Source organism: Ascaphus truei, chromosome 4 (assembly GCF_040206685.1).
Source record: "Ascaphus truei isolate aAscTru1 chromosome 4, aAscTru1.hap1, whole genome shotgun sequence".
NCBI lineage: Eukaryota > Metazoa > Chordata > Amphibia > Anura > Ascaphidae > Ascaphus > Ascaphus truei.
In genome coordinates, this window is record NC_134486.1 from 150808624 (window position 1) to 150832557 (window position 23934).

The 23934-nt window shown below is 44.2% G+C and overlaps 1 protein-coding gene across 6 annotated transcripts in view; it reads left to right on the forward strand.

Annotated features, from left to right (window-relative positions):
• Positions 1-23934, forward strand: part of PPIL4 (peptidylprolyl isomerase like 4) — a 168382-nt gene that overhangs the window by 131601 nt on the left and 12847 nt on the right. For all 6 annotated transcript variants that reach the window (XM_075596680.1, XM_075596684.1, XM_075596681.1 and 3 more), the window contains 5 exons: positions 1998-2094; positions 2211-2327; positions 11017-11141; positions 11659-11725; positions 12018-12129. In XM_075596680.1, the coding sequence (XP_075452795.1) occupies positions 1998-2094; positions 2211-2327; positions 11017-11141; positions 11659-11725; positions 12018-12129 (518 nt within the window). The remainder of the gene's footprint in view (positions 1-1997; positions 2095-2210; positions 2328-11016; positions 11142-11658; positions 11726-12017; positions 12130-23934) is intronic.

The window sequence follows — 23934 nt, forward strand, 5'->3', positions numbered from 1 at the left end:
TTATTGACTAGCTGAGCAGACACCCTCTATAAAATTGTATTTCTTTAAATATGCACACATCACGCCCATTCTAAAGAAAACGTCTCTTGAGCCATCCTCCCTCTCTAACTACGGCGCTATCTCTCTCCTCCCCTGTGTTTTCAAGCTACTTGAGCGAGTTGTATTCAACTGCCTACCTTCTTTCTCCCCAACTCCCTGCTTGACTCTTTGCAACCTGGTTTCTGCCTTCTGCATTTTACTGAGACAGCACTAACAAAAGTGACAAAGGAGCTACTCACAGCTAAGCCTAAGGCCTCGGTCCCGCTGCGCTCGTTGGCGCGGGCGGCCATGTCGCAAGTTCCCCACCAGCAGGGGAATCCTGCTGAGCCGGTCCCGGTCCCCCCTGGCGGCACAGAGCACTACACGCTGTGGCGCGTCAGCCGCTAGGGGACACAAGAAAATGGTGATGTCTAGCGTTGACGCGTCACGTGGTGTGGCTGTGAGCCAATGGGGAGGGGAGGCTTCGGGAGGAGGAGAGGCTTCGGGGAGCGGGGAGGAGTGTGGAGTGAAAGCGTGAGTGCCTGTCTGTGTGTGTGTCTGAGTGCGTGCGTGCCTGTCTGTGTGTGTGTATGTGTGTGTATGTGTGTGCCTGAGTGCGTGAGTGCCTGCCTCTGTCTGTGTGTGTGTGTGTATGAGTGCGTGAGTGCCTGCCTGTGTGTGCGCGTGTGTGTGTGTATGAGTGCGTGAGTGCCTGCCTGTGTGTGTGTGTGTGTGTGTATGTATGAGTGCCTGCGTGTGTGTGTTTAATACTTACCATCAGCAGCTCCAGCCCGAGTCCGTGGAGGGAGGGGGGGGAGAGTAGCGGGTCCCTCCGCTCAAGCCACGCCCCCCCTCCCTGTCAAACCGCCCACCTCCCGCTCCGGCTCCCTACAGACCGCATATCACGGTCTGTGTATGTCAGCGCACCGCCTGTCTGCAGTGCGGGCACGCTGACTCTGGGAGCGGGGCCTTAGCCTAAGGGTCACTTCTCCTTACAAAATCTCCTTGATCTCTCAATTAGTAATGGAGCTTCGACGCTGTAGATTACACCCTTCTCCTGAACACACCCCACTCCATTGGCCTCCATGATGCAGCCTTCCCCCTGGTTCACGCCCTACCTATCCAGTCCTTCAGTGTTTTCTTGTTTGTCTTCTCTTCACTTCCTTTTTCTGTTGGGGTTCCTTGGCCCTCTGCTCTTCTCACACAACACCTTTTATCTTGGTGAACTAATACAATCTTTTTGCTATCATTATCATTTCTGTGCTGATGACGCCCACATTTTACCTCTCTTCTGTCCCATGTCACTAACTCTCTATAATCTTTCTGCATGTGCCACCGTTTACCTGAAGCTTAACTTCGCCAAAACAAAACTAATACTTCCACCCTTCCACTGCCACCCCTACGCACACACACTCCCTCACTGTCAGGAACACTACAATCCCAATGTTTACGGGTCATCTTTGACTATGATCTCTCCTTCAAGGACAATCTTGTCCCGCCTTCACTACTGCAACTTTTTCCTTGTTGGCATTCCCCTTTACTGCTTATCCCAACTCCAATCCGTCCAAAACGCTGCTGCCAGATTCATTTACTGCTCCACGACACACACACGTCACAAGTCTCGAGTCTTTGGTGCAGTTTAAATTTATATGTCTAAACTACCTAAAATAATACATGCACTCCCAACAGTCATAAAAATATAACTCCGGCAGATGATGCTACGAAACAGGCACAGGTTGATTACTCCCGTCTGCAATTTTTTTTAATACAGTACAGATGAGAGGTATTTTAACTTTGAGACTGGTTTTTAAGGACTCTTAAAGAAAAGATGTGCAAAATTGTTCCATTGTAACAGATTTTGTGATGAGTGCCATTATCATTTTATGAAATACTGTATTTGTAAGTGTATGTATGGAAAGATATATTTTTTCTGTACTATAATTGGCCCAGTGACATGTTTGTTTTCTGCACACGTATAGGATAAATCACACTGTGATTTTGGATGACCCATACGATGATCCGCCAGAGCTTCCAATTCCCGATCGTTCACCAGAACCAACCAGAGAGCAACTTGATGCAAGTATTTATTTAGTTCAATTATTTTCTCTCACCTGTCTCAGATTACAGAGTTTTAGTCTATGTTTGCAACAAAACCTCTACCATGGTGACATTTCTTATTGCCATTTCCGCAGAGCGGCAGAATAGGCGCAGACGAAGATATCAATGACACCAAAGGAAAATCTGTTGAAGAAGTTGAGGAACTTCTCGCTGAAAAAGAGGCCAAAACGCAAGCTGTTCTTTTGGAAATGGTAAGACTAACTTGATCTTCTGTACTAGGGGGGAGAATGTTAAAAAGGTTGGAGGAGATTTTGTATTGTATTGTATGTCTTTATTTATATAGTGCCATTAATGTACATAGCGCTTCACAGTAGTAATACATGTGGTAATCAAATAAATAACAGATAATATAAATAACAGATCATGGGAATAAGTACTTTAGACATAAAAGTAACATTTCGGAAGAGGAGTCCCTGCCCCGAGGAGCTTACAGTCTAATTGGTAGATAGGTAGAATGTACAGAGATAGTAGGAGGGAGTTCTGGTAAGTGCGTCTGCAGGGGGCCAAGCTTTATGTATCATGTGTTCAGAATATCCACTGTGCTATTCATATGCTTCTTTAAGCAAGTGTGTCTTAAGGTGGGTTTTAAAGGTGGATAGAGAGGGTGCTAGTCGGGTACTGAGGGGAAAGGCATTCCAGAGGTGTGGGGCAGTCAGTGAAAAAGGTTTAAGGTGGGATTTTAAACTAGGTTGGGGGGGGGGGGAGATTGAAACAGATAAACTAAATAGAGTAGAGGAGAGGAGGATACAGGTGGTTATGGAGGTAGAATGGGAGCAAGTGCGAGTTTGACAAGCAGTGAGACACCCATTGTAAATACAGATAATACTAGAAAACTTCTAAAGACTAAACCAAGAGGGCGCAGAAAGGAAGATGCTGATAAGATAATAGTACAGGCTGGAAAAAAATTAAATGCATGCTTGCTAATACAAGAAGCCTGACAGATTAAATGGGGGAGCTTGAATTAATAGCTGCAAGGGAGCAGTATGATATCATAGGCATTACTGAAACATGGTGGGATGAAACTCATGACTGGACAGTTAATTTAGAGGGTTATTCCCTTTTTCGGAAGGATCAAACAAATAGAAGGGGAGGTGGAGTATGTTTCTATGTTAAACCGGATGTAAAACCTATTATAAGGGACGATGTTTATGAAGGGAATTATGAAAATGTAGAGACCTTGTGGATAGAAATTAGCAGTGGAGGTTAAAGTATAAAGAAAATGTTTGTAGGGATATGCTATAAACCACCAAATATCTGTGAGATTGAGGAAGCTAAAATACTTTTGCAATTGGAGAAGGCATCAAAACTGGGTCATGTTTGCATAATGGGGGATTTTAATTATCCAGACATAGACTGGGGCAATGAGATTAGCGTTACAACAAAAGGAAACAGGTTTTTGGGGGTGCTTAAAGACAATTATATGACCCAAATTATTGAGGAACCAACCAGGAGAGGGGCAGTAATGGATTTTTTAATATCAAACAATGTAGACGTAATAACAAATATTCAAGTCCTGGAACATTTGGGTAGCAGTGATCATAACATGGTCTAATTTGAAATAAATTATCAAAAAACAGATTACTTGGGTTCAACAAAGACCTTAAACTTTAGAAAGGCAGATTTAAAAAAACTGAGGTCTAATCTACAAGTAATACACTGGGATGATGTTTTTGCAGGGAAAAATGTAGAAGATAAATGGGCAGTCTTTAAAACATTGTTAGAAAAGCACACTTATCAGTGTATACCCTTGGGTAATAAGTATTAAAGGAATAAGTCAAAACCAATGTGGCTAAATAAACAGGTAGGGGAGGAAATGGACAAGAAGAGGAAGGCGTTTAGATTCTTGAAGTCAGAAGGGATGGAGGTATCGTATCAGAATGATAAGGAATGTAACAAAAATTGCAAAAGGGCAATCAAATTAGAAAAATGGATAATGAAAAAAGGATTGCAATAGAAAGTAAGGTCAACCCTAAAAAATTCTTTAAGTACCTTAATAACAAAAAAATGAGAAAAGAAAATATAGGACCCTTTCAGTGTGAGATGGGTAGGCAGATTATTGGAGATAAGGAAAAAGCTGCGGTATTAAACAAATTCTTTGCCTCTGTGTTTACCAGGGAAGAATCAAGTTCAATAGTAGTGCCGCAGGAGGAAGCCACAACCTCCATATTAATGAACAATTGGTTAACTGAGGAAGAAGTTCATAAGCGACTTGAAAAAATTAAAGTAAATAAGGCACCTGGCCCCGATCGCATACATCCAAGAGTTCTCAAGGAGTTGAGCTCAGTAATAGCAAAACCATTATATTTAATATTCAAGGACTCCATTTCCACAGGCTCAGTACCACAAGATTGGCGTAAAGCAGATGTGGTGCCTATATTTAAAAAGGGAGGTAGATCACAACCGGGAAATTACAGACCTGTAAGCCTGACTTCAATAGTAGGGAAACTACTTGAAGGTTTAATACGGGATAATATTCAGGAATACCTAATGGAAAACAAAATTATTAGTAATAGTCAGCATGGATTTATGAAGGATAGATCTTGCCAAACTAACCTTATTTGTTTCTTTGAGGAGGTAAGTAGGAATTTAGACCAGGGTAATGCAGTTGATGTGGTCTACTTAGATTTTGCAAAGGCTTTTGATACGGTTTCACACAAGAGGTTGGTGTACAAAATAAAGAAAGTTGGACTCAGTAATAATATATGCACCTGGATTGAAAATTGGTTAAAGGACAGACAACAGAGGGTTGTCATAAATGGAACTTTTTCAGGTTGGGCTAAAGTCGTGAGTGGAGTACCTCAGGGATCGGTACTGGGACCCCTGCTTTTTAACTTGTTTATTAATGACCTTGAGGTTGGGATCGAGAGCAAAGTCTCCATCTTTGCTGATGATACTAAATTGTGTAAGGTAATAGAATCAGAGCAGGATGTAATTTATCTTCAGAAGGACTTAGAGAGACTGGAAACGTGGGCAGGTAAATGGCAGATGAGGTTTAATACAGATAAATGTAAGGTTATGCATTTGGGATACAAGAATAAAAAGGCGACTTACAAATTAAATGGAGATATATTGGGAGAATCCTTGATGGAGAAGGATTTAGGAGTGCTTGTATACAGCAGGCTTAGCAATAGTGCCCAATGTCATGCAGTAGCTGCAAAGGCAAACAAGATCTTATCTTGCATCAAACGGGCAAGGGATGGAAGGGAAGTAAGCATAATTATGCCCCTTTACAAAGCATTAGTAAGACCACACCTTGAATATGGAGTACAATTTTGGGCACCAATCCTAAGAAAAGACATTATGGAAGTAGAGAGAGTGCAGAGAAGAGCCACCAAATTAATTAAGGGGATGGACATTCTAACTTATGAGGAGAGGCTAGCTAAATTAGATTTATTTACATTAGAAAAGAGGCGTCTAAGAGGGGATATGCTAACTATGTACAAATATATTCAGTGACAATACAAGGAGCTTTCAAAAGAACTATTCATCCCACGGGCAGTACAAAGGACTCGGGGCCATCCCTTAAGGTTGGAGGAAAGGACATTTCACCAGTAACAAAGGAAAGGGTTCTTTACAGTTAGGGCAGTTAAAATGTGGAATTGATTGCCCATGGAGACTGTGATGGCAGATACAATAGATTTGTTCAAAAAAATGTTGGACATCTTTTTAGATGGGAAAGGTATACAGGGATATACCAAATAAGTATACATGGGAAGGATGTTGATCCAGGGATTAATCCGATTGCCAATTCTTGGAGTCAGGAAGGAATTAATTTTTTCCCTTAATGGGGTTTTTTGTTTGCCTTCCTCTGGATCAATAAGTATAGATATTGGATAAAGTATCTGTTGTCTAAATTTAGCATAGGTTGAACTTGATGGACGGAAGTCTTTTTTCAACCTCATCTACTATGTAACTATGTAACTATGTAACAATGCTGGACTCTCATACTGTAATGTAATTTGTCTTCTTTTAAACAAATGTTAGTTCTGAGATTATGTTCATCTGATTGTTCTCACTACTTGGATGTTTTTGTAGATCTTAATATATAAAATCGAATGGTTAGTGCTATCTGCGGTGAATCTTATTGGTCTTCAGCCTCTGGCCAATCAGATTGGTGGGTCTGACAACACCCAACTGCCACTCTCTTCCCCCTCGGCGACACACACACACACCTCCCTCTCTCTCCCGGCGCTCATCTCTCCCTCCCGGCGCTCATCCCTCCCTCCCCGGTGCTCTGCTCATCTCTCCCTCCCGTCGCTCATCTCTCCCTCCCCGGCGCTCATCTCTCCCTCCCTCCCGGCGCTCATCTCTCCCTCCCGGCGCTCATCTCTCCCTCTCGGCGCTCATCTCTCCCTCCCGGCGCTCCGCTCATCTCTCCCTCCCGGCGCTCATCTCTCCCTCCCGGCGCTCCGCTCATCTCTCCCTTCCGGCACTCCACTCACCTCTCCCTCCCGGCGCTCATCTCTCCCTCCTGGCGCTCCGCTCATCTCTCCCTCCCGGCGCTCATCTCTCCCGGCGCTCCACTCACCTCTCCCTCCCGGCGCTCCGCTCATCTCTCCCTCCCGGCGCTCCACTCACCTCTCCCTCCCGGCGCTTCGCTCATCTCCCTCCCCGGCGGGGGTACAGGCAGAGGCCAGGCAGGCTGCAGCTGCCTCGCGGCGCCTAAGATGGCGGCGCCCGGAAGGACCCCCTTCCTCCCTCGCGGTGCCGAGTGAGAAGATGGCGGCGCCCGGAAGTAGAGGTAGGTGTCGCGTGTGTGTCGCTCCCCCACTCTCCCCACCACTCTCCCCACCTCCCAGAGCACGCTCTCTACGGCTCAACATCCCCGAGGAGCAGGAGGAGGGCGTAAGGGAGTTAATACCTCCTTTGTGCCACCGGGAGTCAGCGGAGGCCCCGAGGGGGGAGACAATCAGTGCAGTGGCAGGCCGAGGAGCGCGGCATGCTGGCAGGTGAGGAAATGCAGGGGGAGGGATCCATGCCTTTGACGCCCCCCCCCCCCTGCCTTTGACGCCCCCCCCCCTGCCTTTGACGCCCCCCCTGCCTTTGACGCCCCCCCTGCCTTTGACGCCCCCCCTGCCTTTGACGCCCCCCCTGCCTTTGACGCCCCCCCCGCCTTTGACGCCCCCCCTGCCTTTGACGCCCCCCCTGCCTTTGACGCCCCCCCCTGCCTTTGACGCCCCCCCCTGCCTTTGACGCCCCCCCCTGCCTTTGACGCCCCCCCCTGCCTTTGACGCCCCCCCCTGCCTTTAACGCCCCCCCCCCCCCGCCTTTGACGCCCCCCCCCCCGCCTTTGACGCCCCCCCCCCCCCCCGCCTTTGACGCCCCCCCTGCTTTTCACGCCCCCCCTGCTTTTCACGCCCCCCCCCTGACTTTGACGCCCCCCCTGCCTTTGACGCCCCCCCCTGCCTTTGGCCCCCCCCCTGCCTTTGATGCCCCCCCTGCCTTTGACCCCCCCCCCTGCCTTTGACGCCCCCCTGCCTTTGACGCCCCCCCTACCTTTGACGCCCCCCCTGCCTTTGACGCCCCCCCTGCCTTTGACGCCCCCCCCTGCCTTTGACGCCCCCCCCTGCCTTTGACGCCCCCCCCTGCCTTTGACGCCCCCCCCTGCCTTTGACGCCCCCCCTGCCTTTGACGCCCCCCCCTGCCTTTGACGCCCCCCCTGCCTTTGACGCCCCCCTTCGCCTTTGACGCCCCCTTCGCCTTTGACGCCCCCCTTTGCCTTTGACGCCCCCCTTGCCTTTGACGCCCCCCCCTTGCCTTTGACGCCCCCCCCTGCCTTTGACGCCCCCCCCTGCCTTTGACGCCCCCCCCTGCCTTTGACGCCCCCCCCTGCCTTTGACGCCCCCCCCTGCCTTTGACGCCCCCCCTGCCTTTGACGCCCCCCCTGCCTTTGACGCCCCCCCTGCCATTGACGCCCCCCCTGCCTTTGACTCCCCCCTTCGCCTTTGTCGCCCCCCTTCGCCTTTGTCGCCCCCCTTCGCCTTTGTCGCCCCCCTTCGCCTTTGACGCCCCCCTTCGCCTTTGACGCTTCCCCTGCCTTTGATGCCCCCCCCCTGCCTTTGACGCCACCCCCTGCCTTTGATGCCCCCCCCTGCCTTTGATGCCCCCCCCTGCCTTTCACGCCCCCCCCCCTGCCTTTCACGCCCCCCCCCTGCCTTTCACGCCCCCCCTGCCTTTCACGCCCCCCTCCCTGCCTCCGGGCAACGCGGGGTATATCAGCTAGTTAAAAATAAATGTAATAATGGATTTCATTTATAATGGACTAGCTGAAAGTACCTGACGTTTCTTGGAAATTCTAAGAAACCATTACATTTTTTAGTTTCTTAATGCGAAATTCCCTGTTAAAATAACCGCAACTCTTCCCATAATAGTTTAATTGCCTCTGAGGTCCTGAAGTGTTGGATCTAGAGCCTCTAATGCGTGTTTGTGGGACATTGTACTCACGTCCCAAACCATGATCTCGCAATCCTGAAGAACTTTGGCTTCTCATATATTTTTGCTAACATTGCAAATTAGCTTTTCAGAGTGACTGAGGTTACTTGAGGGTTGTGTAATGGGATCATGTCATTTGTGATTTGTATCCAAACATAGACAAAAACCTGCTCCTTGATCTCCGGAACCGTCATGCAAAATGTGGTTATGATATCTTAAGAGGTGTCCAAATGCATAGCGAACAGACCAGCAGCATCCCAAAAAATATAGTAGATGACTAACTTTTATGAAGCTTTACATGTAACAAATAGAGAGAGTATTGCAATAATTTTTGTTGGCATGGTTTTCTTTTACTTATGAAGTCACACATTCCTAGAGAAAGTGGCTCAAGCCATCCATATCTTCTAATTTGTGTGTGCACTTGACTTCTACAAGAGCATTTAAAATGAGATTCCATATGCTTGGTGACTTTAAAGCATGTTGCACTAAAACATTTCTCATGTGCAAAGCGAGTCCTAGAACGTGCAGTGATTTTGAATGTGCAGCACATTCACAGGTTATAATGTCCATGTTTTTATGTGATTCATTGTGAATGACACCCGTTAACTTTCTCTGTTTTTAAGATATATGAGTAATTGGATAGATTTGGAGACTTCGCTAAAAAACCTGGTTGGTCTGCCTTCTTTGCTATGGTCAAAACCCAGGGGATGGTACTGTCAGTCACTCAGACCCGATGGTAATCTGATTCTCTCTAAGAATATGGCAGCTAGCAAAAAATAAATATTAAGTAATGTCAACTCCATCCAGACTTGTTCCCCTGTTTGGTAATCCAGGATTTCAGGATCAGGGTTTTGAACCCTAGAGACGAAGAGGGATACTAGAGATGGGTGATCTATTCGAAAAAGACAAGCTGATATCTTTTGAAGAACTGACTGGAAAATATGGTCTACCCCCAACTGAGATTTTCAAATATATGCAGCTCCGACAGGGTTTTTATGGGGAGGAATTCCCCGGTTATACACGATTCGAAGATTTGTGCAAAATAAAAAAGTATCAAAAGGGTCTGATCTCTTCTCTCTACCTGGGGTTAACCTCCCAAAAGGATACCCCGGACCATAAATATATGGATCAATGGGCCCTGGACTTCCAGACTGAGATAAGAGAGGATTGGGAAGATATTTGTGACAATGTTGGCAAAACCTCTATATGTCCAGTAACAAAGCAGTATATTTTAAAATGTTTCTGCGTTGGTATTACACCCCTAAGAGGTTAAAGGGAATGTTCCCGGAAGCTACTGATTCTGAGATGCTGGGGGGGTTGTGGGCAGATAGGAGATCGAGCGCATATTTGGTGATTTTGTCCAGTTATGCAGAAATATTCGAGGTCAGTTCTGAAATTAATAGAAGATGTGACGGGGATTAAAGCTGCAGTTCAGTCTTTTTTTTTTTTTTTTTTTTTTAATTCATTTTTTTACTTCAATTGTTTCATGTGGGCAATCTCTAATTACATAAAGAACTGTATAGCTGCCAGTCAATTCGTTCTCCATGTATTGATCGGCAAAATTTGGCAAGATCTTTAGAGATGGCATATGTTTTTCTTCTGCTTCTGTCACTCAGTGGAAGCTCATGAATATTCATGAGCACTCCTGCACTGACATGTGCTAGAGGGAGGGCAGGGCTGACAAAGGGTTGTGCCAGGGCTTGTGACAGGACATGAAGGGGCAGTGCCTTAGCAAATGGTTGTTAAAATAGAATACAAGAAAATTGGTCTTTCAAAGTTGTTTTTTTTAAAACAGAAAATGCTAAAAGTATTTTTTCTTACTACAGAACTGATTTATTAAAAAAAACACACATGCAGGATATTGACTGAACTGCAGCTTTAAGATGCCGCTAGATCCAGTTTTAATTATTCTGGCTAAACCCATGGAGGACATACTTGAAAACGAGAGGTAACTCTCAATGTATTATTTCCTGGTAAAATATTTTATAAATAATTAAATAAATAAGGATGTGAACCACTGTACAGTTAAACTGATTACGCATATTTTAACGGCGGCTAGATGCGCTGTACAGTAGCAGCGGTGTGGATGAAAACACTTCTGCCCTCCAGAAGAGAGATAATTAGTAGAGTTAAGGATGTCCAACTAATGGAGACTCATCTCATTTCTGAATCATACCACTAGAAAGTTTGATAGAGTATGGGAACCTTGGGATGCTGGATAGGATTGTAATAGAAACAAGGTTTTGGGAGTGAGGAGAATATGATATGTGGACTATAAAACTATGTATGTGATTAAATGTGACACTTGATGACTGTAGAAATTCTGTTACAAAATGGTTGTTTCCCCCCCTTCTGTACCCCTCCCCATTTATATTTGCACATTTTCAATAAAAATGTTTTTAAAAAAAATAAAAAAAAGGTGTCTGAGTAATAAAACAATTTTCTCAGGTTGGAGATATACCTGACGCAGATATCAAGCCTCCTGAAAATGTGCTCTTTGTCTGTAAGTTGAATCCTGTTACTACAGACGAAGACCTGGAGATTATCTTTTCAAGATTTGGAACCATTCAGAGGTATTTCTGTTTTTGAAAGCCGTGCATGTATATATGACTACTGCTGTGTCCAGATGCACTCCTACTTAAAGGTGCAATCCCTTTTAGTTGATCAACATATTTCGTACACCTCATAACAGCTGTAAATCATGCAAAAAAAACAAATAATGTGGTTGCGTTGGTTTATTTGAACATTTTCTTTTCAGTGTAGTCTTGGAAGATAAAAGATCTAAAAAAAAATAAGTATCAATCACCCGAATTGGGAATGCCTTGAATATGTTACTATCATCGGTTCATCTTGTCCCAGAAGGCACTGTGGTTGGGTACCACTGATCTAGGCAGATGCTTGAGGCCCAAGCGTGAACTATTTTTTCCTCATTTCAACACAATTTATTGAGGCTGATTATGCATAAACCATTGAAGAAGTGTTGGGCTTTTCATTTGGGATATGATGATAAAGCCGTACTGGGATCTGTTACTGGGTTGTTTTCACACTTTGTAAGAATTTTCACTATTCTGCATATTATCCTTATTTCAGCTGTGAAATCATCCGAGACTTTAAGAGTGGGGACTCTCTCTGTTACGCCTTTATTGAGTTTGAAAAGGTAACCTATTTAGCCCATATATTTAATATTTTTGATAGAATACATATTTCATTTTTTTTAATTTTTTTTGTGGGTTTATTATTTCGTTTGTCATATTTTTCCATTTTAGAACTACTTATTACTTTTTGGCATTACTAGTTTTGCTTCTACATTTTTACAACCAGATGTGTTTTTTTTTTCAGAAATGAAGTGGCGCTGCCTACTTATTGTCTATTGTAGCTTTCTTAAAATAAAACCAGGCAAATTGTGATCCGTGAAGCGACTTGTTGATTCATTTTATTAATCTTGTCAGGAAGAAGACTGTGAGAAAGCTTACTTCAAGATGGACAATGTGTTGATTGATGACAGGCGGATACACGTGGATTTCAGTCAGTCGGTTTCTAAAGTCAAATGGAAAGGGAAAGGTACGGTAACGTTATTTTCTGCGGCACTGCATACATACCTGCATGCATAGAGATCCGCGAGATTGGTACTTGGGGAATGTCCCAATGGATTTGTCCCATACAGCCTTGTGTGTTCTAAAACAATCCCATTGTATTGAATGTTTTTCTCTCGGGCGTTACCGTTCTGTAAGACCTGGAGATCAGCGTGATTGGCACTTGGATAACTTTACACAGAATCTGCCTTCAATAAGAATGGTCTGTCTTGGCATTGGAATTTCTTAACTTTGTTTAACCTCTTTGGATGGGGACTTAGGATTCTATTAGATTATGATTAAAAAATTATTTGTTTTTTTCCTTCACATTTTTACTTAATGTGAATATTGCACTTTTATTAATTTTAAAAATAATTTTTTCACTGATATTCTAAGTATTTTAAGAAGGGCTAAGGTGGTCATTTTTTTAATGTTAACTTGTTTTTGCTGTTGTGTGCAGTATGCTTAAGCAACTTCCTTCCCTCCATATCACAATGCTGATATATGCTACAGAAAATTCCAATTTAACCGCTGATTTGCATTTTCACATTTGGAAAAAGTACCTAATGAACGACTATTACTATTGCTTCATTTCTCCACTAAGCAAAGTATATTGGAAACGCCATAAAACGCGAGCTTTCATCCATGCGTGAATTTCTTTACCTTTTTAATGTGTTTCTAGCAAGTTTAAGTATTAGACTAAACATTTAGCAGAGTGTATTTTTTTTTTTTTTTTTTACTTTTATTAGGTGTGAACTGTGTTGATTTCAGATCTCGGGACCCTCTACTCCCTTAGGCTGCGCTTATAGTGCCAGCTACGGATGACGTCACCCTTCGCCGTAGCTCTTGCGAAAGTTGTAATTTGAGTTTTGTAGACATCTTTGGCTACAAGGGAAGTGACGTCGGGCAAGGGCGAAGGCTGAGGGATGGAGAGGAGTTGTAATTTTTGTTTTTGTTTGCTGAATTTTACTTTACGGGAGAATTTACTATTTTGTTAATACAGACACACAATCACACTCGCACACAAACACACACACATCCCCCCCCCCTCTCCCTGCATCAGAAGCTATCTGATTGGTTTATAGCCTGTCACATGGTGAGACCGTCGCTGTAAAAATCAAATTCTACTCACTACAGAGATTTAGGTCGCTCTATTGCGCTGTCGCTGTCTTGCCTACTATAAGCGCATGCGACGGATTCAATGCATTTGTTTTGACGCGACGTTGCGTCGCTGTCACTATAAGTGGAAGGGGCTGCCGGTAGCAGCTCCAGGCGGACACTGAAATCAGTTTAAATGACCTCGGGCCAATAGGAAGCCGCAAAATCATCCCTAGTGATCCACATTGCGGATCGGGTAGACAGATTGTTGGGGGGGGGTGGGGCAAGGCAAGTACCAACCAAGGTAGTATTTTCTGAAATTCTACCAGTGCCATGCGCTACGGCAGGGAGACAGTCAGAGATTAGGGAGGTTAATGCATGACTAAGAAAGTGGTGCAGGAAGGAGGGTTTTGGGTTTTTAGAGCACAGGGACTCCTTTTCTGAGAGGTGCCATCTATATTCTAGGGACGGATTGCACCTCAATGAATCTTCTGTGCTAGGGTGGAGAATTTAAACTAGGATGGAGGGGGGAGGGGAATGAAACATAAACTAAATAGAATAGAGGAGGATACAAGGGGTTTTGGAGGTAAAATGGGGGCAAGTGCGAGTTTAACAAGCATCGAGACACCTATAGTAAATGCAGATAATACTAGAAAACTTCTAAAGACTAAACCAAGTGGGCGCAGAAAGGAAGGAGCAGTACAGGCTGAAAAAAAACTTAAATGCGTGCTTGCTAATGCAAGAAGCCTGACAGATTAAATGGGGGAGCTTGAATTAATAGCTGCAAGGGAGCAGTATGATATCATAGGCATTACTGAAACATGGTGGGATGAAACTCATGACTGGACAGTTAATTTAGAGGGTTATTCCCTTTTTCGGAAGGATCAAACAAATAGAAGGGGAGGTGGAGTATGTTTCTATGTTAAACCGGATGTAAAACCTATTATAAGGGACGATGTTTATGAAGGGAATTATGAAAATGTAGAGACCTTGTGGATAGAAATTAGCAGTGGAGGTTAAAGTATAAAGAAAATGTTTGTAGGGATATGCTATAAACCACCAAATATCTGTGAGATTGAGGAAGCTAAAATACTTTTGCAATTGGAGAAGGCATCAAAACTGGGTCATGTTTGCATAATGGGGGATTTTAATTATCCAGACATAGACTGGGGCAATGAGATTAGCGTTACAACAAAAGGAAACAGGTTTTTGGGGGTGCTTAAAGACAATTATATGACCCAAATTATTGAGGAACCAACCAGGAGAGGGGCAGTAATGGATTTTTTAATATCAAACAATGTAGACGTAATAACAAATATTCAAGTCCTGGAACATTTGGGTAGCAGTGATCATAACATGGTCTAATTTGAAATAAATTATCAAAAAACAGATTACTTGGGTTCAACAAAGACCTTAAACTTTAGAAAGGCAGATTTTAAAAAACTGAGGTCTAATCTACAAGTAATACACTGGGATGATGTTTTTGCAGGGAAAAATGTAGAAGATAAATGGGCAGTCTTTAAAACATTGTTAGAAAAGCACACTTATCAGTGTATACCCTTGGGTAATAAGTATAAAAGGAATAAGTCAAAACCAATGTGACTAAATAAACAGGTAGGGGAGGAAATGGACAAGAAGAGGAAGGCGTTTAGATTCTTGAAGTCAGAAGGGATGGAGGTATCGTATCAGAATGATAAGGAATGTAACAAAAATTGCAAAAGGGCAATCAAATTAGCAAAAATGGATAATGAAAAAAGGATTGCAATAGAAAGTTTGATCAACCCTAAAAAGTTATTGAAGTCCTTAATAACAAAAAAATGAGAAAAGAAAATATAGGACCCTTTAAGTGTGAGATGGGTAGGCAGATTATTGGAGATAAAGAAAAAGCTGAGGTATTAAACAAATTCTTTGCCTCTGTGTTTACCAGGGAAGAATCAAGTTCAATAGTAGTGCCGCAGGAGGAGGCCACAAACTCCATATTAATGAACAATTGGATAACTGAGGAAGAACTTCATAAGCGGCTTGAAAAAATTAAAGTAAATAAGTCACCTGGCCCCGATGGCATACATCCAAGAGTTCTCAAGGAGTTAAGCTCAGTAATAGCCAAACCATTATATTTAATATTCAAGGACTCCATTTCCACAGACTCAGTACCACAAGATTGGCGTAAAGCAGATGTAGTGCCTATATTTAAAAAGGGAGCTAGATCACAACCGGGGAATTACAGACCTGTAAGCCCGACTTCAATAGTGGGGAAACTTCTTGAAGGTTTAATACGGGATAATATTCAGGAATACCTAATGGAAAACAAAATTATTAGTAATAGTCAGCATGGATTTATGAAGGATAGATCATGCCAAACTAACCTTATTTGTTTCTTTGAGGAGGTAAGTAGGAATTTAGACCAGGGTAATGCAGTTGATGTTGTCTACTTAGATTTTGCAAAGGCTTTTGATACAGTTTCACACAAGAGGTTGGTGTACAAAATAAAGAAAATTGGACTTAGTCATAATATATGCACCTGGATTGAAAACTGGTTAAAGGACAGACAACAGAGGGTTGTCATAAATGGAACTTTTTCAGGTTGGGCTAAAGTCGTGAGTGGAGTACCTCAGGGATCGGTACTGGGACCCCTGCTTTTTAACTTGTTTATTAATGACCCTGAGGTTGGCATCGAGAGCAAAGTCTCCATCTTTCCTGATGATATTAAATTGTGTAAGATAGTAGAATCAGAGCAGGATGTAATTTATCTTCAGAAGGACTTAGAGAGACTGGAAACGTGAGCAGGTAAATGGCAGGTGAGGTTTAATACAGATAAATGGAAGGTTATGCATTTGGGATGCAAGAATAAACTGGCGATTTCCACATTAAATGGGGATAAATTGGGGGAATCCTTGATGGAGAAGGATTTAGGAGTGCTTGTAGACAACAGGCTTAGCAATAATGCCCAAAGTAATGCAGTAGCTGCAAAGGCAAACAAGATCTTATCTTGCATCAAACGGGCAATGGATGGAAGGGAAGTAAACATAAGTATGCCCCTTTACAAAGCATTAGTAAGACCACACTTTGAATATGGAGTACAATTTTGGACACAACTCCTTAGAAAAGACATTCTGGAACTAGAGAGAGTGCAGAGAAGAGCCACAAAATTAAAAAAGGGGATGGACAATCTAACTTATGAGGAGAGGCTTGCTAAATTAGATTTATGTACATTTGAAAACAGGCTTCTAAGAGTGAATATGATAACTATATACAAATATATTCGGGGAAAATACAAGGAGCTTTCTATTCATCCCACGTGCATCCTCCATCCCTCCAATCGCGGCTTCATCCGGCGTTCTGAACGTGACGTCATCATGTTTCTTCTAAGTCCCTCTATCGTTCCTAGTGCGGCCCTCCTTCAGAGAAAGAACTCCTCCTTCTGTGACGTCATAGATTCTTGTGTACTTGTTGTTGTGAAGCAACTTTGTGCTGTGAACAGAGGCGGGAATGAGTAGAATAATAAAGAATGTCTTATCCAGGGATCCAATGCAACTGAAATTGTTCAGTTCAAGAATGAGCTTTGGAGAAGATCTTATGAACACCATGAAAACCACCCTTATAAAATAAAGTGCAGCACTTTAGGTTTACCCGCAGGCTACCGCTGTTGATCTGTTTTAATTTAATGGTTTCGGATTTCTTTGGGTGCAATTCTTCACGTGTCCACCAGGTGGCAGAAATTAATGAATTGTAATGTTTTCTTTTGCTTCATTTAAGTATTGTGCTGTGTTAAAGGGACAGTCACAATAAAGCCTAATTTTAGTTTCACTGTAACCGGTCTCCATTGCGTACCTCTGAATACATCTCTTACATATGGTGTCAGAAGTTGGGATGAGAGGTGGCCCTTGAAGTTCAAAGACTGCCTGTGAAAATTTTTGTGCTTTTGCCTGCATAAGTTCCTGCAAACAGCCTGAGCAACAAAACAAAGAATCACATGCAGCAGTGACCAGAATTAAAGGGCTACACATCCAGACAGGAAAGTTACACTGCACTGAAGAAAGCCACAGTTGGACTGGGAGGACTGCGACAGATGGTGACCCACACATGGGACTGATGCTGTGACCAGAGTCTACCCCACCACTGGTGAAAGAAAGAAAAAAAAAACTGGGAATTTAAAATGGCCGCCCAACTGAAGTCAAATACAGACTCTGCAAGAATGGGGAAGATAATGTGTTCCTGGTGTAAAGAGCTTATCCACACATAGTAGTGTCCCTTCAGGCCTTATTCAGATGATGAGGATGGCTCCTACGTGGCCCCAGAAAAAGGGCAGCAGCCAGAGGACTTTTTTTTTTAAACAAGCCAAGGAACTGCAGCAGCAAGCAATGCGCTGTGGACCCAAGAAAGGTACAGAAGTTTTACTTAGCAAGTGTACATCCAGTATCACTGAAGGGAAAGAATGCATGCACAGCACTGCTGATGTTGTAAAACATACCAAAGTAAAGAAGAAAAAGACTACAGAAACGCCTGTGAGAGCTACGAACTCTATAAGCAAAGTCTGCCCACCTGTAGGACTACCACAATTTGGGGTTCTAGCGAATACAGTGACAACAGCTGCAATAACGCTTCCTGAGGTCAGGAAGAAAAATACACCTGATAGCCCCAAAATGGAGGACAAGATGTGGCGTTCCTGTAATGAACCCTACCCCACGGAAGAGTGGCCCTTCCGGTCCGATAAGGAGGAAAACATCTCTTATGGGGAACCCAAACCGAGTCACACCCACAAAACACCCCAGGAATGGTGGGAGTGCCTGAATTCGGTACGAACCAAAAAGACCGCTCTCTATGATGACGAATGTGATCGGCAAGACCTGGAGCAACAGATCACCAAATATTCCCGCCAGCTAATGCAAATGCAAGAAAATCCTGGCGGATATAGTGAAGTTTCAAATCAAGATGGAGACCCCAGTATTCCTGATGGGACAGAGTCGTCCAAAACAAAAAGGCGGGGGGGGGGGGGGGAAAGCAGTTCTTCCCTTGCCGTGGAAGGAGCAGATCCAGCGTAGAAAAAGGGGGTTCGAGATGCCCTGCAGCCTAGAGAAAATGGAGGATTCGTCATGTGGATGACAGAATATCCAGAGGTCCCAAGGCAGAAGTCATGTAACCCAAAGAAGTGTCTGTCCGGTGCTAACAGTAGAGAACCCTCAACCAACCATACCAGGGAAGCGGAGCCAGAACCAGTGAGTGACGATCCCTTGACCAGCCCTGAAGATACACTGCAAGCTTCCAGGCATAACTGTGATCTGCTCCGTGAAGAATTGGAAATGGAGAGAGAAAATAATGCTGAGTTACAGAAGACTATGCTCGCAATTTTTTACTCTGCAGCCAAGACCGAATTGGAGGATCTCAAGACTGAGCTAGCCACTGCAAACACTACTAATGCCACAATGGTGGAAAACCAGCAAATCTGATAGAATGATTGCTAATCTGAAGCAGCAGTATGAGGAGGCACTGAAGGAGATTAGTCTTTCAGCGAGAGATTCGCAAGTGCCATAGAGGGATGGAAGTCTCTCAGAATGAGGTTCACACACTCCGCATAGAACTTAATGACTCACACCAGGAGATCAACAGTGTCCGGACAGAGGTGGACATATCCCAACAGGAGGTTCATACTCTCCGCATAGCACTGGATCCCTCCCACCAAGAGATCAGAAGTTGCTGAACAGAACTGGAAGTCTCTAGAAAGGAACTTCAGTCTTGCTGAGGAGCTGTACATCTCTCAAAAAACTATCCTCAATCTCAATATAGATCTCAAAGTCTCAGAAGGAGCTTCAGACCCTCAACGTAGAGATGGAAGTCTCACGCTAGGGGACCGGGAGTCTCAAAGCAGAAGTGCATAAATGGAAGGAGGACTACTAGGAGGCCCTGAATATTACAGAGACTGCAAAAAGAGAAAATTGAAGACTGAAAGAAGAAAATTCTGATTTGACAGACCACGTCAATGAAAAGAATGAAAAGCTGCATGAGCTTGAAAAAATAAAGAAACTTTTGGAAGATGAGAAGTTTGAACCACCTAAACAAGCACTAGCTAAACCTTCTGCTACCCAACAGGCAACAAAACCAGAAGAATCCTTAGCTGATGAAGCTGAAAAGATAGGACGTTCTCTGGTAGGGGATGTGGAATTGCAACTAACTCCCAAAGAAACTGAACTGGCAACTCCATTGAGTGGGAAAAGTGCAGAAAGACAGCTTCAAGAGCAGAAAACTCAAAGGGATATTCTTAAATGATCTGCAACTGTCGCCATACAGTCTGCCTACAAAAAGAGGAGCGCCCGACGCAAGGGAAATCTCATGACCACGCATTCACTAAACAGACTATACTTGGAAAAAGTCCTCCTCGAGCGACTGAGTGCTGATCTAAAGCACCTTCGGGAGGAGACACGAATAAACTGGAGAAAGGGCTCCAATCCCAGCGCGACTGAGGGTTCTCTTCCTCCATCCACTCTCATTCGGGTCACAGAGATCTCGAATAAGAGTGGAAGAATGGGCTTTGGCCGTGTTAAGCCCGAGCTTCCCACAAACAGGGAAGGTATGTAACAGGAATGTATCCCTGTTAAGAATCTTGCCTCTAATCCAGCAGTGGACTGACCAGAGGAACAGATGTCTTGGGCTGCAGAAGGACTGGACTGTATTCTGATAGCAAGACAAGGGGACAAGATTTCTAAACCTGGACAGACATTACCTTAGCACACACAGGTGCTAACCCAGGAGAGCAGAGAGGCTTCCCCTACAGCTACAAGAGACAGATGAGACTTTCTTTTGGAACTGTTATATATCTGTATAAATTTGTATATATATATGGGGCTGCTAATTACCTTAGCTAACCACCCAATTAGAGAGGGCTGGACTACATGTGTAGATATTCTCCAAAGTGGAGTAGGTGTGTGTGTGTGTGTGTGTGTGTGTGTGTGTGTGTGTGTGTGTGTGTGTGTGTGTGTGTGTGTGTGTGTGTGTGTGTTCAACAAACCCGGATGCTGGGGGCGACTCGAAATTGCCCCTTGGCGATTGGCCCAAGCAGCACATGTGCTGCTGTTTAATTTCCCCCGCTCGCGCTGAAAGAAGGGGGGGGGGAAAAGCCGGAGGCAGGTTCATGTTGCTGCGGGAGATTACCCCGCCTCCAGCTCCCTGAGCAGTGCCTTCCCTCCTCCCCCGCCTCTCTGACCTTAGCTTTCCCTCCTCCCCAGCCTCTCTGACCTGCGCTTTCCCTCCTCCCCCGCCTCTCTGACCAGCGCTGTCCCTCCGCAGCCAGAGCATTGATAGCTCGGCACTCGGGGTGGGGGGGAGCTCGGCACTCGGGGGTGGGGAAGCGCGGGAGCTCGGCAATCGCGGGGGGAGCGCTGGAGCTCGGCACGCGAGTCACATTATTGTGACCTAGGTGGACGTGCTGCTGCCGAGGACAAGGTGAGAGAGGAGAGTGCAAGGCAGGTAATTACAGCGGGGTCCCCGGGGTGATCAAACCCTCAGTAGCTGACTCGTGCGACATCCCTTGTCTCCTTTGTGTGAGTGTGTCTGTCTGTGAGTGTGTCTGTCTGTGAGTGTGTCTGTCTGTGAGTGTGTCTGTCTGTGAGTGTGTCGGTCTGTGAGTGTGTCTGTCTGTGAGTGTGTCAGTGTCTGTCTGTCTGTCAGTCAGTCTGTGAGTGTGTCTGTCTGTCTGTGAGTGTGTCTGTCTGTGAGTGTGTCTGTCTGTGAGTCTGTCTGTCTGTCTGTCTGTGAGTCTGTCTGTCTGTCTGTGAGTCTGCCTGTCTGTCTGTGAGTCTGTCTGTCTGTCTGTGAGTCTGTCTGTCTGTCTGTGAGTGTGTCTGAGTGTGTCTGTCTGTCTGTGAGTGTGTCTGTCTGTGAGTCTGTCTGTCTGTCTGTGAGTGTGTCTGTCTGTCAGTCAGTCTGTGAGTGTGTCTGTCTGTCTGTCTGTGAGTGTGTCTGTCTGTCTGTCTGTGAGTGTGTCTGTCTGTCTGTCTGTGAGTCTGTCTGTCTGTCTGTCTGTGAGTGTGTCTGTCTGTCTGAGTGTGTCTGTCTGTCTGTGAGTGTGTCTGTCTGTCTGTCAGTCAGTCTGTGAGTGTGTCTGTCTGTCTGTGAGTGTGTCTGTCTGTCTGTGAGTGTGTCTGTCTGTCTGTGAGTGTGTCTGTCTGTCTGTCTGTGAGTGTGTCTGTCTGTCTGTGAGTGTGTCTGTCTGTCTGTCAGTCAGTCTGTGAGTGTGTCTGTCTGTCAGTCAGTCTGTGAGTGTGTCTGTCTGTGAGTGTGTCTGTCTGTCTGTGAGTGTGTCTGTCTGTGAGTCTGTCTGTCTGCCTGTGAGTCTGTCTGTCTGTGAGTGTGTCTGGCTGTCTGTCTCTGTGTCTGCGTGTCTGTCTCTGTGTGTGTCTGTGTGTCTGTCTGTGTGTCTGTCTCTGTGTGTGTGTCTGTCTCTGTGTATCCACCCAGTCACCCACCCATCGGAATCCCCCCTAACCCAGAAGACAGGTAGGGAACACATCCCCTCCAATGTATAACATTGCGGGAATGAGGGTAACTGGACATTGAGGTACTGCGGATCAGGTAAGATCCCAGGCGGGTTTGCTGCTTTAGATATTGTGAAGCAGGGGCGTCCAGGCACTGGTTAAGGGGTTCAGGAAACTAGTCATTCACATCTGTCTTTTTTTTCTAGATCCGACATTTATACACACACACACGTAATTATTTAACATGGACTAATTGTAGTAAAGTATAAATGTAATTTAATAAACTGTTATGTCAAAAACGAATGTTGTTCTTACTAGGAATTTATTAAATTTCTTTTTTAAAAAGCAGGGCGCGGGCTAAGGGCGCTGGGGGCGGGGGCTAAGTGGCGAGTAGATTTTTTGGTTCGGCAAGTAGATTTTTGGGTGATTTGTCAACGTGTGTGTGTGTGTGTGTGTGTGTGTATAAAAAGAAAAACATATACTGTAAAGTAGCGCCAAAGTGATATTACATGCTAACTTACATCAATTGTATAATAAAAGTGACGTGAAGGTGATACAAACAATACTGAAACCATGTTAATAAAACATAAACCTAAATAAATGTACAAAAAGAGATAAATAAATAAAATAATAAAAAGAAAGTCCATTACGTTGAAGATATTGAGTTCTAATGCAGAGGTCCCTGGCAGCTCCCAAAAGGATTAACCACATCTGATTAGTACCTAGAGGAAAAAGAGAAGAGAGAGCGCATGCCCCATTGCGTAAAATAGTACATTTATTGGTGGGAAAGGAGGGGAATGGGGAGGAATATCACTCACAAAGATAAATTAAAATTGAGCAGTTGTGAATACTATCACCGCCAACACAGGTCTCCGTGTTTGAAATCCACCAGGAAGAACTGCAGTCCACTGTGGAGTCACATCGGTGATAGTATTCACAACTGCTCAACTTTAATTTATCCTTGTGAGTGATATTCCTCCCCCTTCCCCTCCTTTCCCACCAATAAATGTGCTATTTTACGCTATGGGGCGTGCGCTCTCTCTTCTCTTTTTCCTCCTATCTATCTATATATATATATATCGATAGGTTCCTTACCGAGTAGATCCAGGATCCCAAGATCACGAGGCAAGAAGGAGACAGCACACTCAAAGGTACAAAAAACAGCGTGTATTCAGTAGAAAAACCGGCACATAAACCCGACGTTTCGGTCCTTGACACAGGACCTTTCTCAAGGGAGTGTGTCAAGGACCGAAACGTCGGGTTTATGTCTCCTTCTTGCCTCGTGATCTTGGGATCCTGGATCTACTCGGTAAGGAACCTATCTATACATTATCTGTATGGGACAAGCACCTTTTTACCACATGTGTGTGCCATCTGTTTATTTTTATATATATATATATATATATATATATTTATATTGCGCCATCTGAGTACATACCGCTTTACAATACACATGACATAATATTATAACACATAGTGGGAATAAGTACTTCAGACATAGAACAATAGGAGATGCCCTCCCTTCCCCTAAAAGCTTATGATCTAAGTGGTAAGTGGGGACAACTTGCAGAGATAGGAGGGTGTTCTGGTAAGTGTGTCTACAAGGGGCCAAGGTCAGTGAATATGAGATATATAGTATATAATATATGCTTTGTTAAAGAGGTGTGTTTTTAAGAAAGGTCCTAAAGGTGAAGAGAGAGGATGCCAGATGGATATTGATAGGAAGGGCATTCCAGGGTTGTGGGGCAGTAAGAGAGGTTTTAGGCAGGAGAGGGCTTTAGATACAAAATGGGTAGACCAAAAACATCCTTGAGCAGAATGTAAGAGTTGGGCAGGTATATAGCGAGAAATTATGACTGAGATGTAAGGAGGGGCAAAGAACTGTATAGCCTGAAAAAAAGAGGCGGAGCATTTTGTAAATAATATTGAATTTAATAGGAAGCCAAGAAAGGGATTTCAGCAGGAGAGACGCTGAGACCGATTTAGGAGTCTTAACATCTGTTTTTATTTTTTTGAGTGAAGCTTACCTTTGCTTAACTTCTAACATATAGTAGCACTTAATATCAGTTGGTTCTCAACCAAAGCTTTCTATAAAACCAAAGTACCACGGTTCCACATCCCTTTGAGAATCAAAAGAAACATGCATTACTTCTAAGATTACAAAGTCCATATAAACGCACACTTCAAATTGAGATCACTGTATTCAAGATTGTGGCAAATCTAAGTGG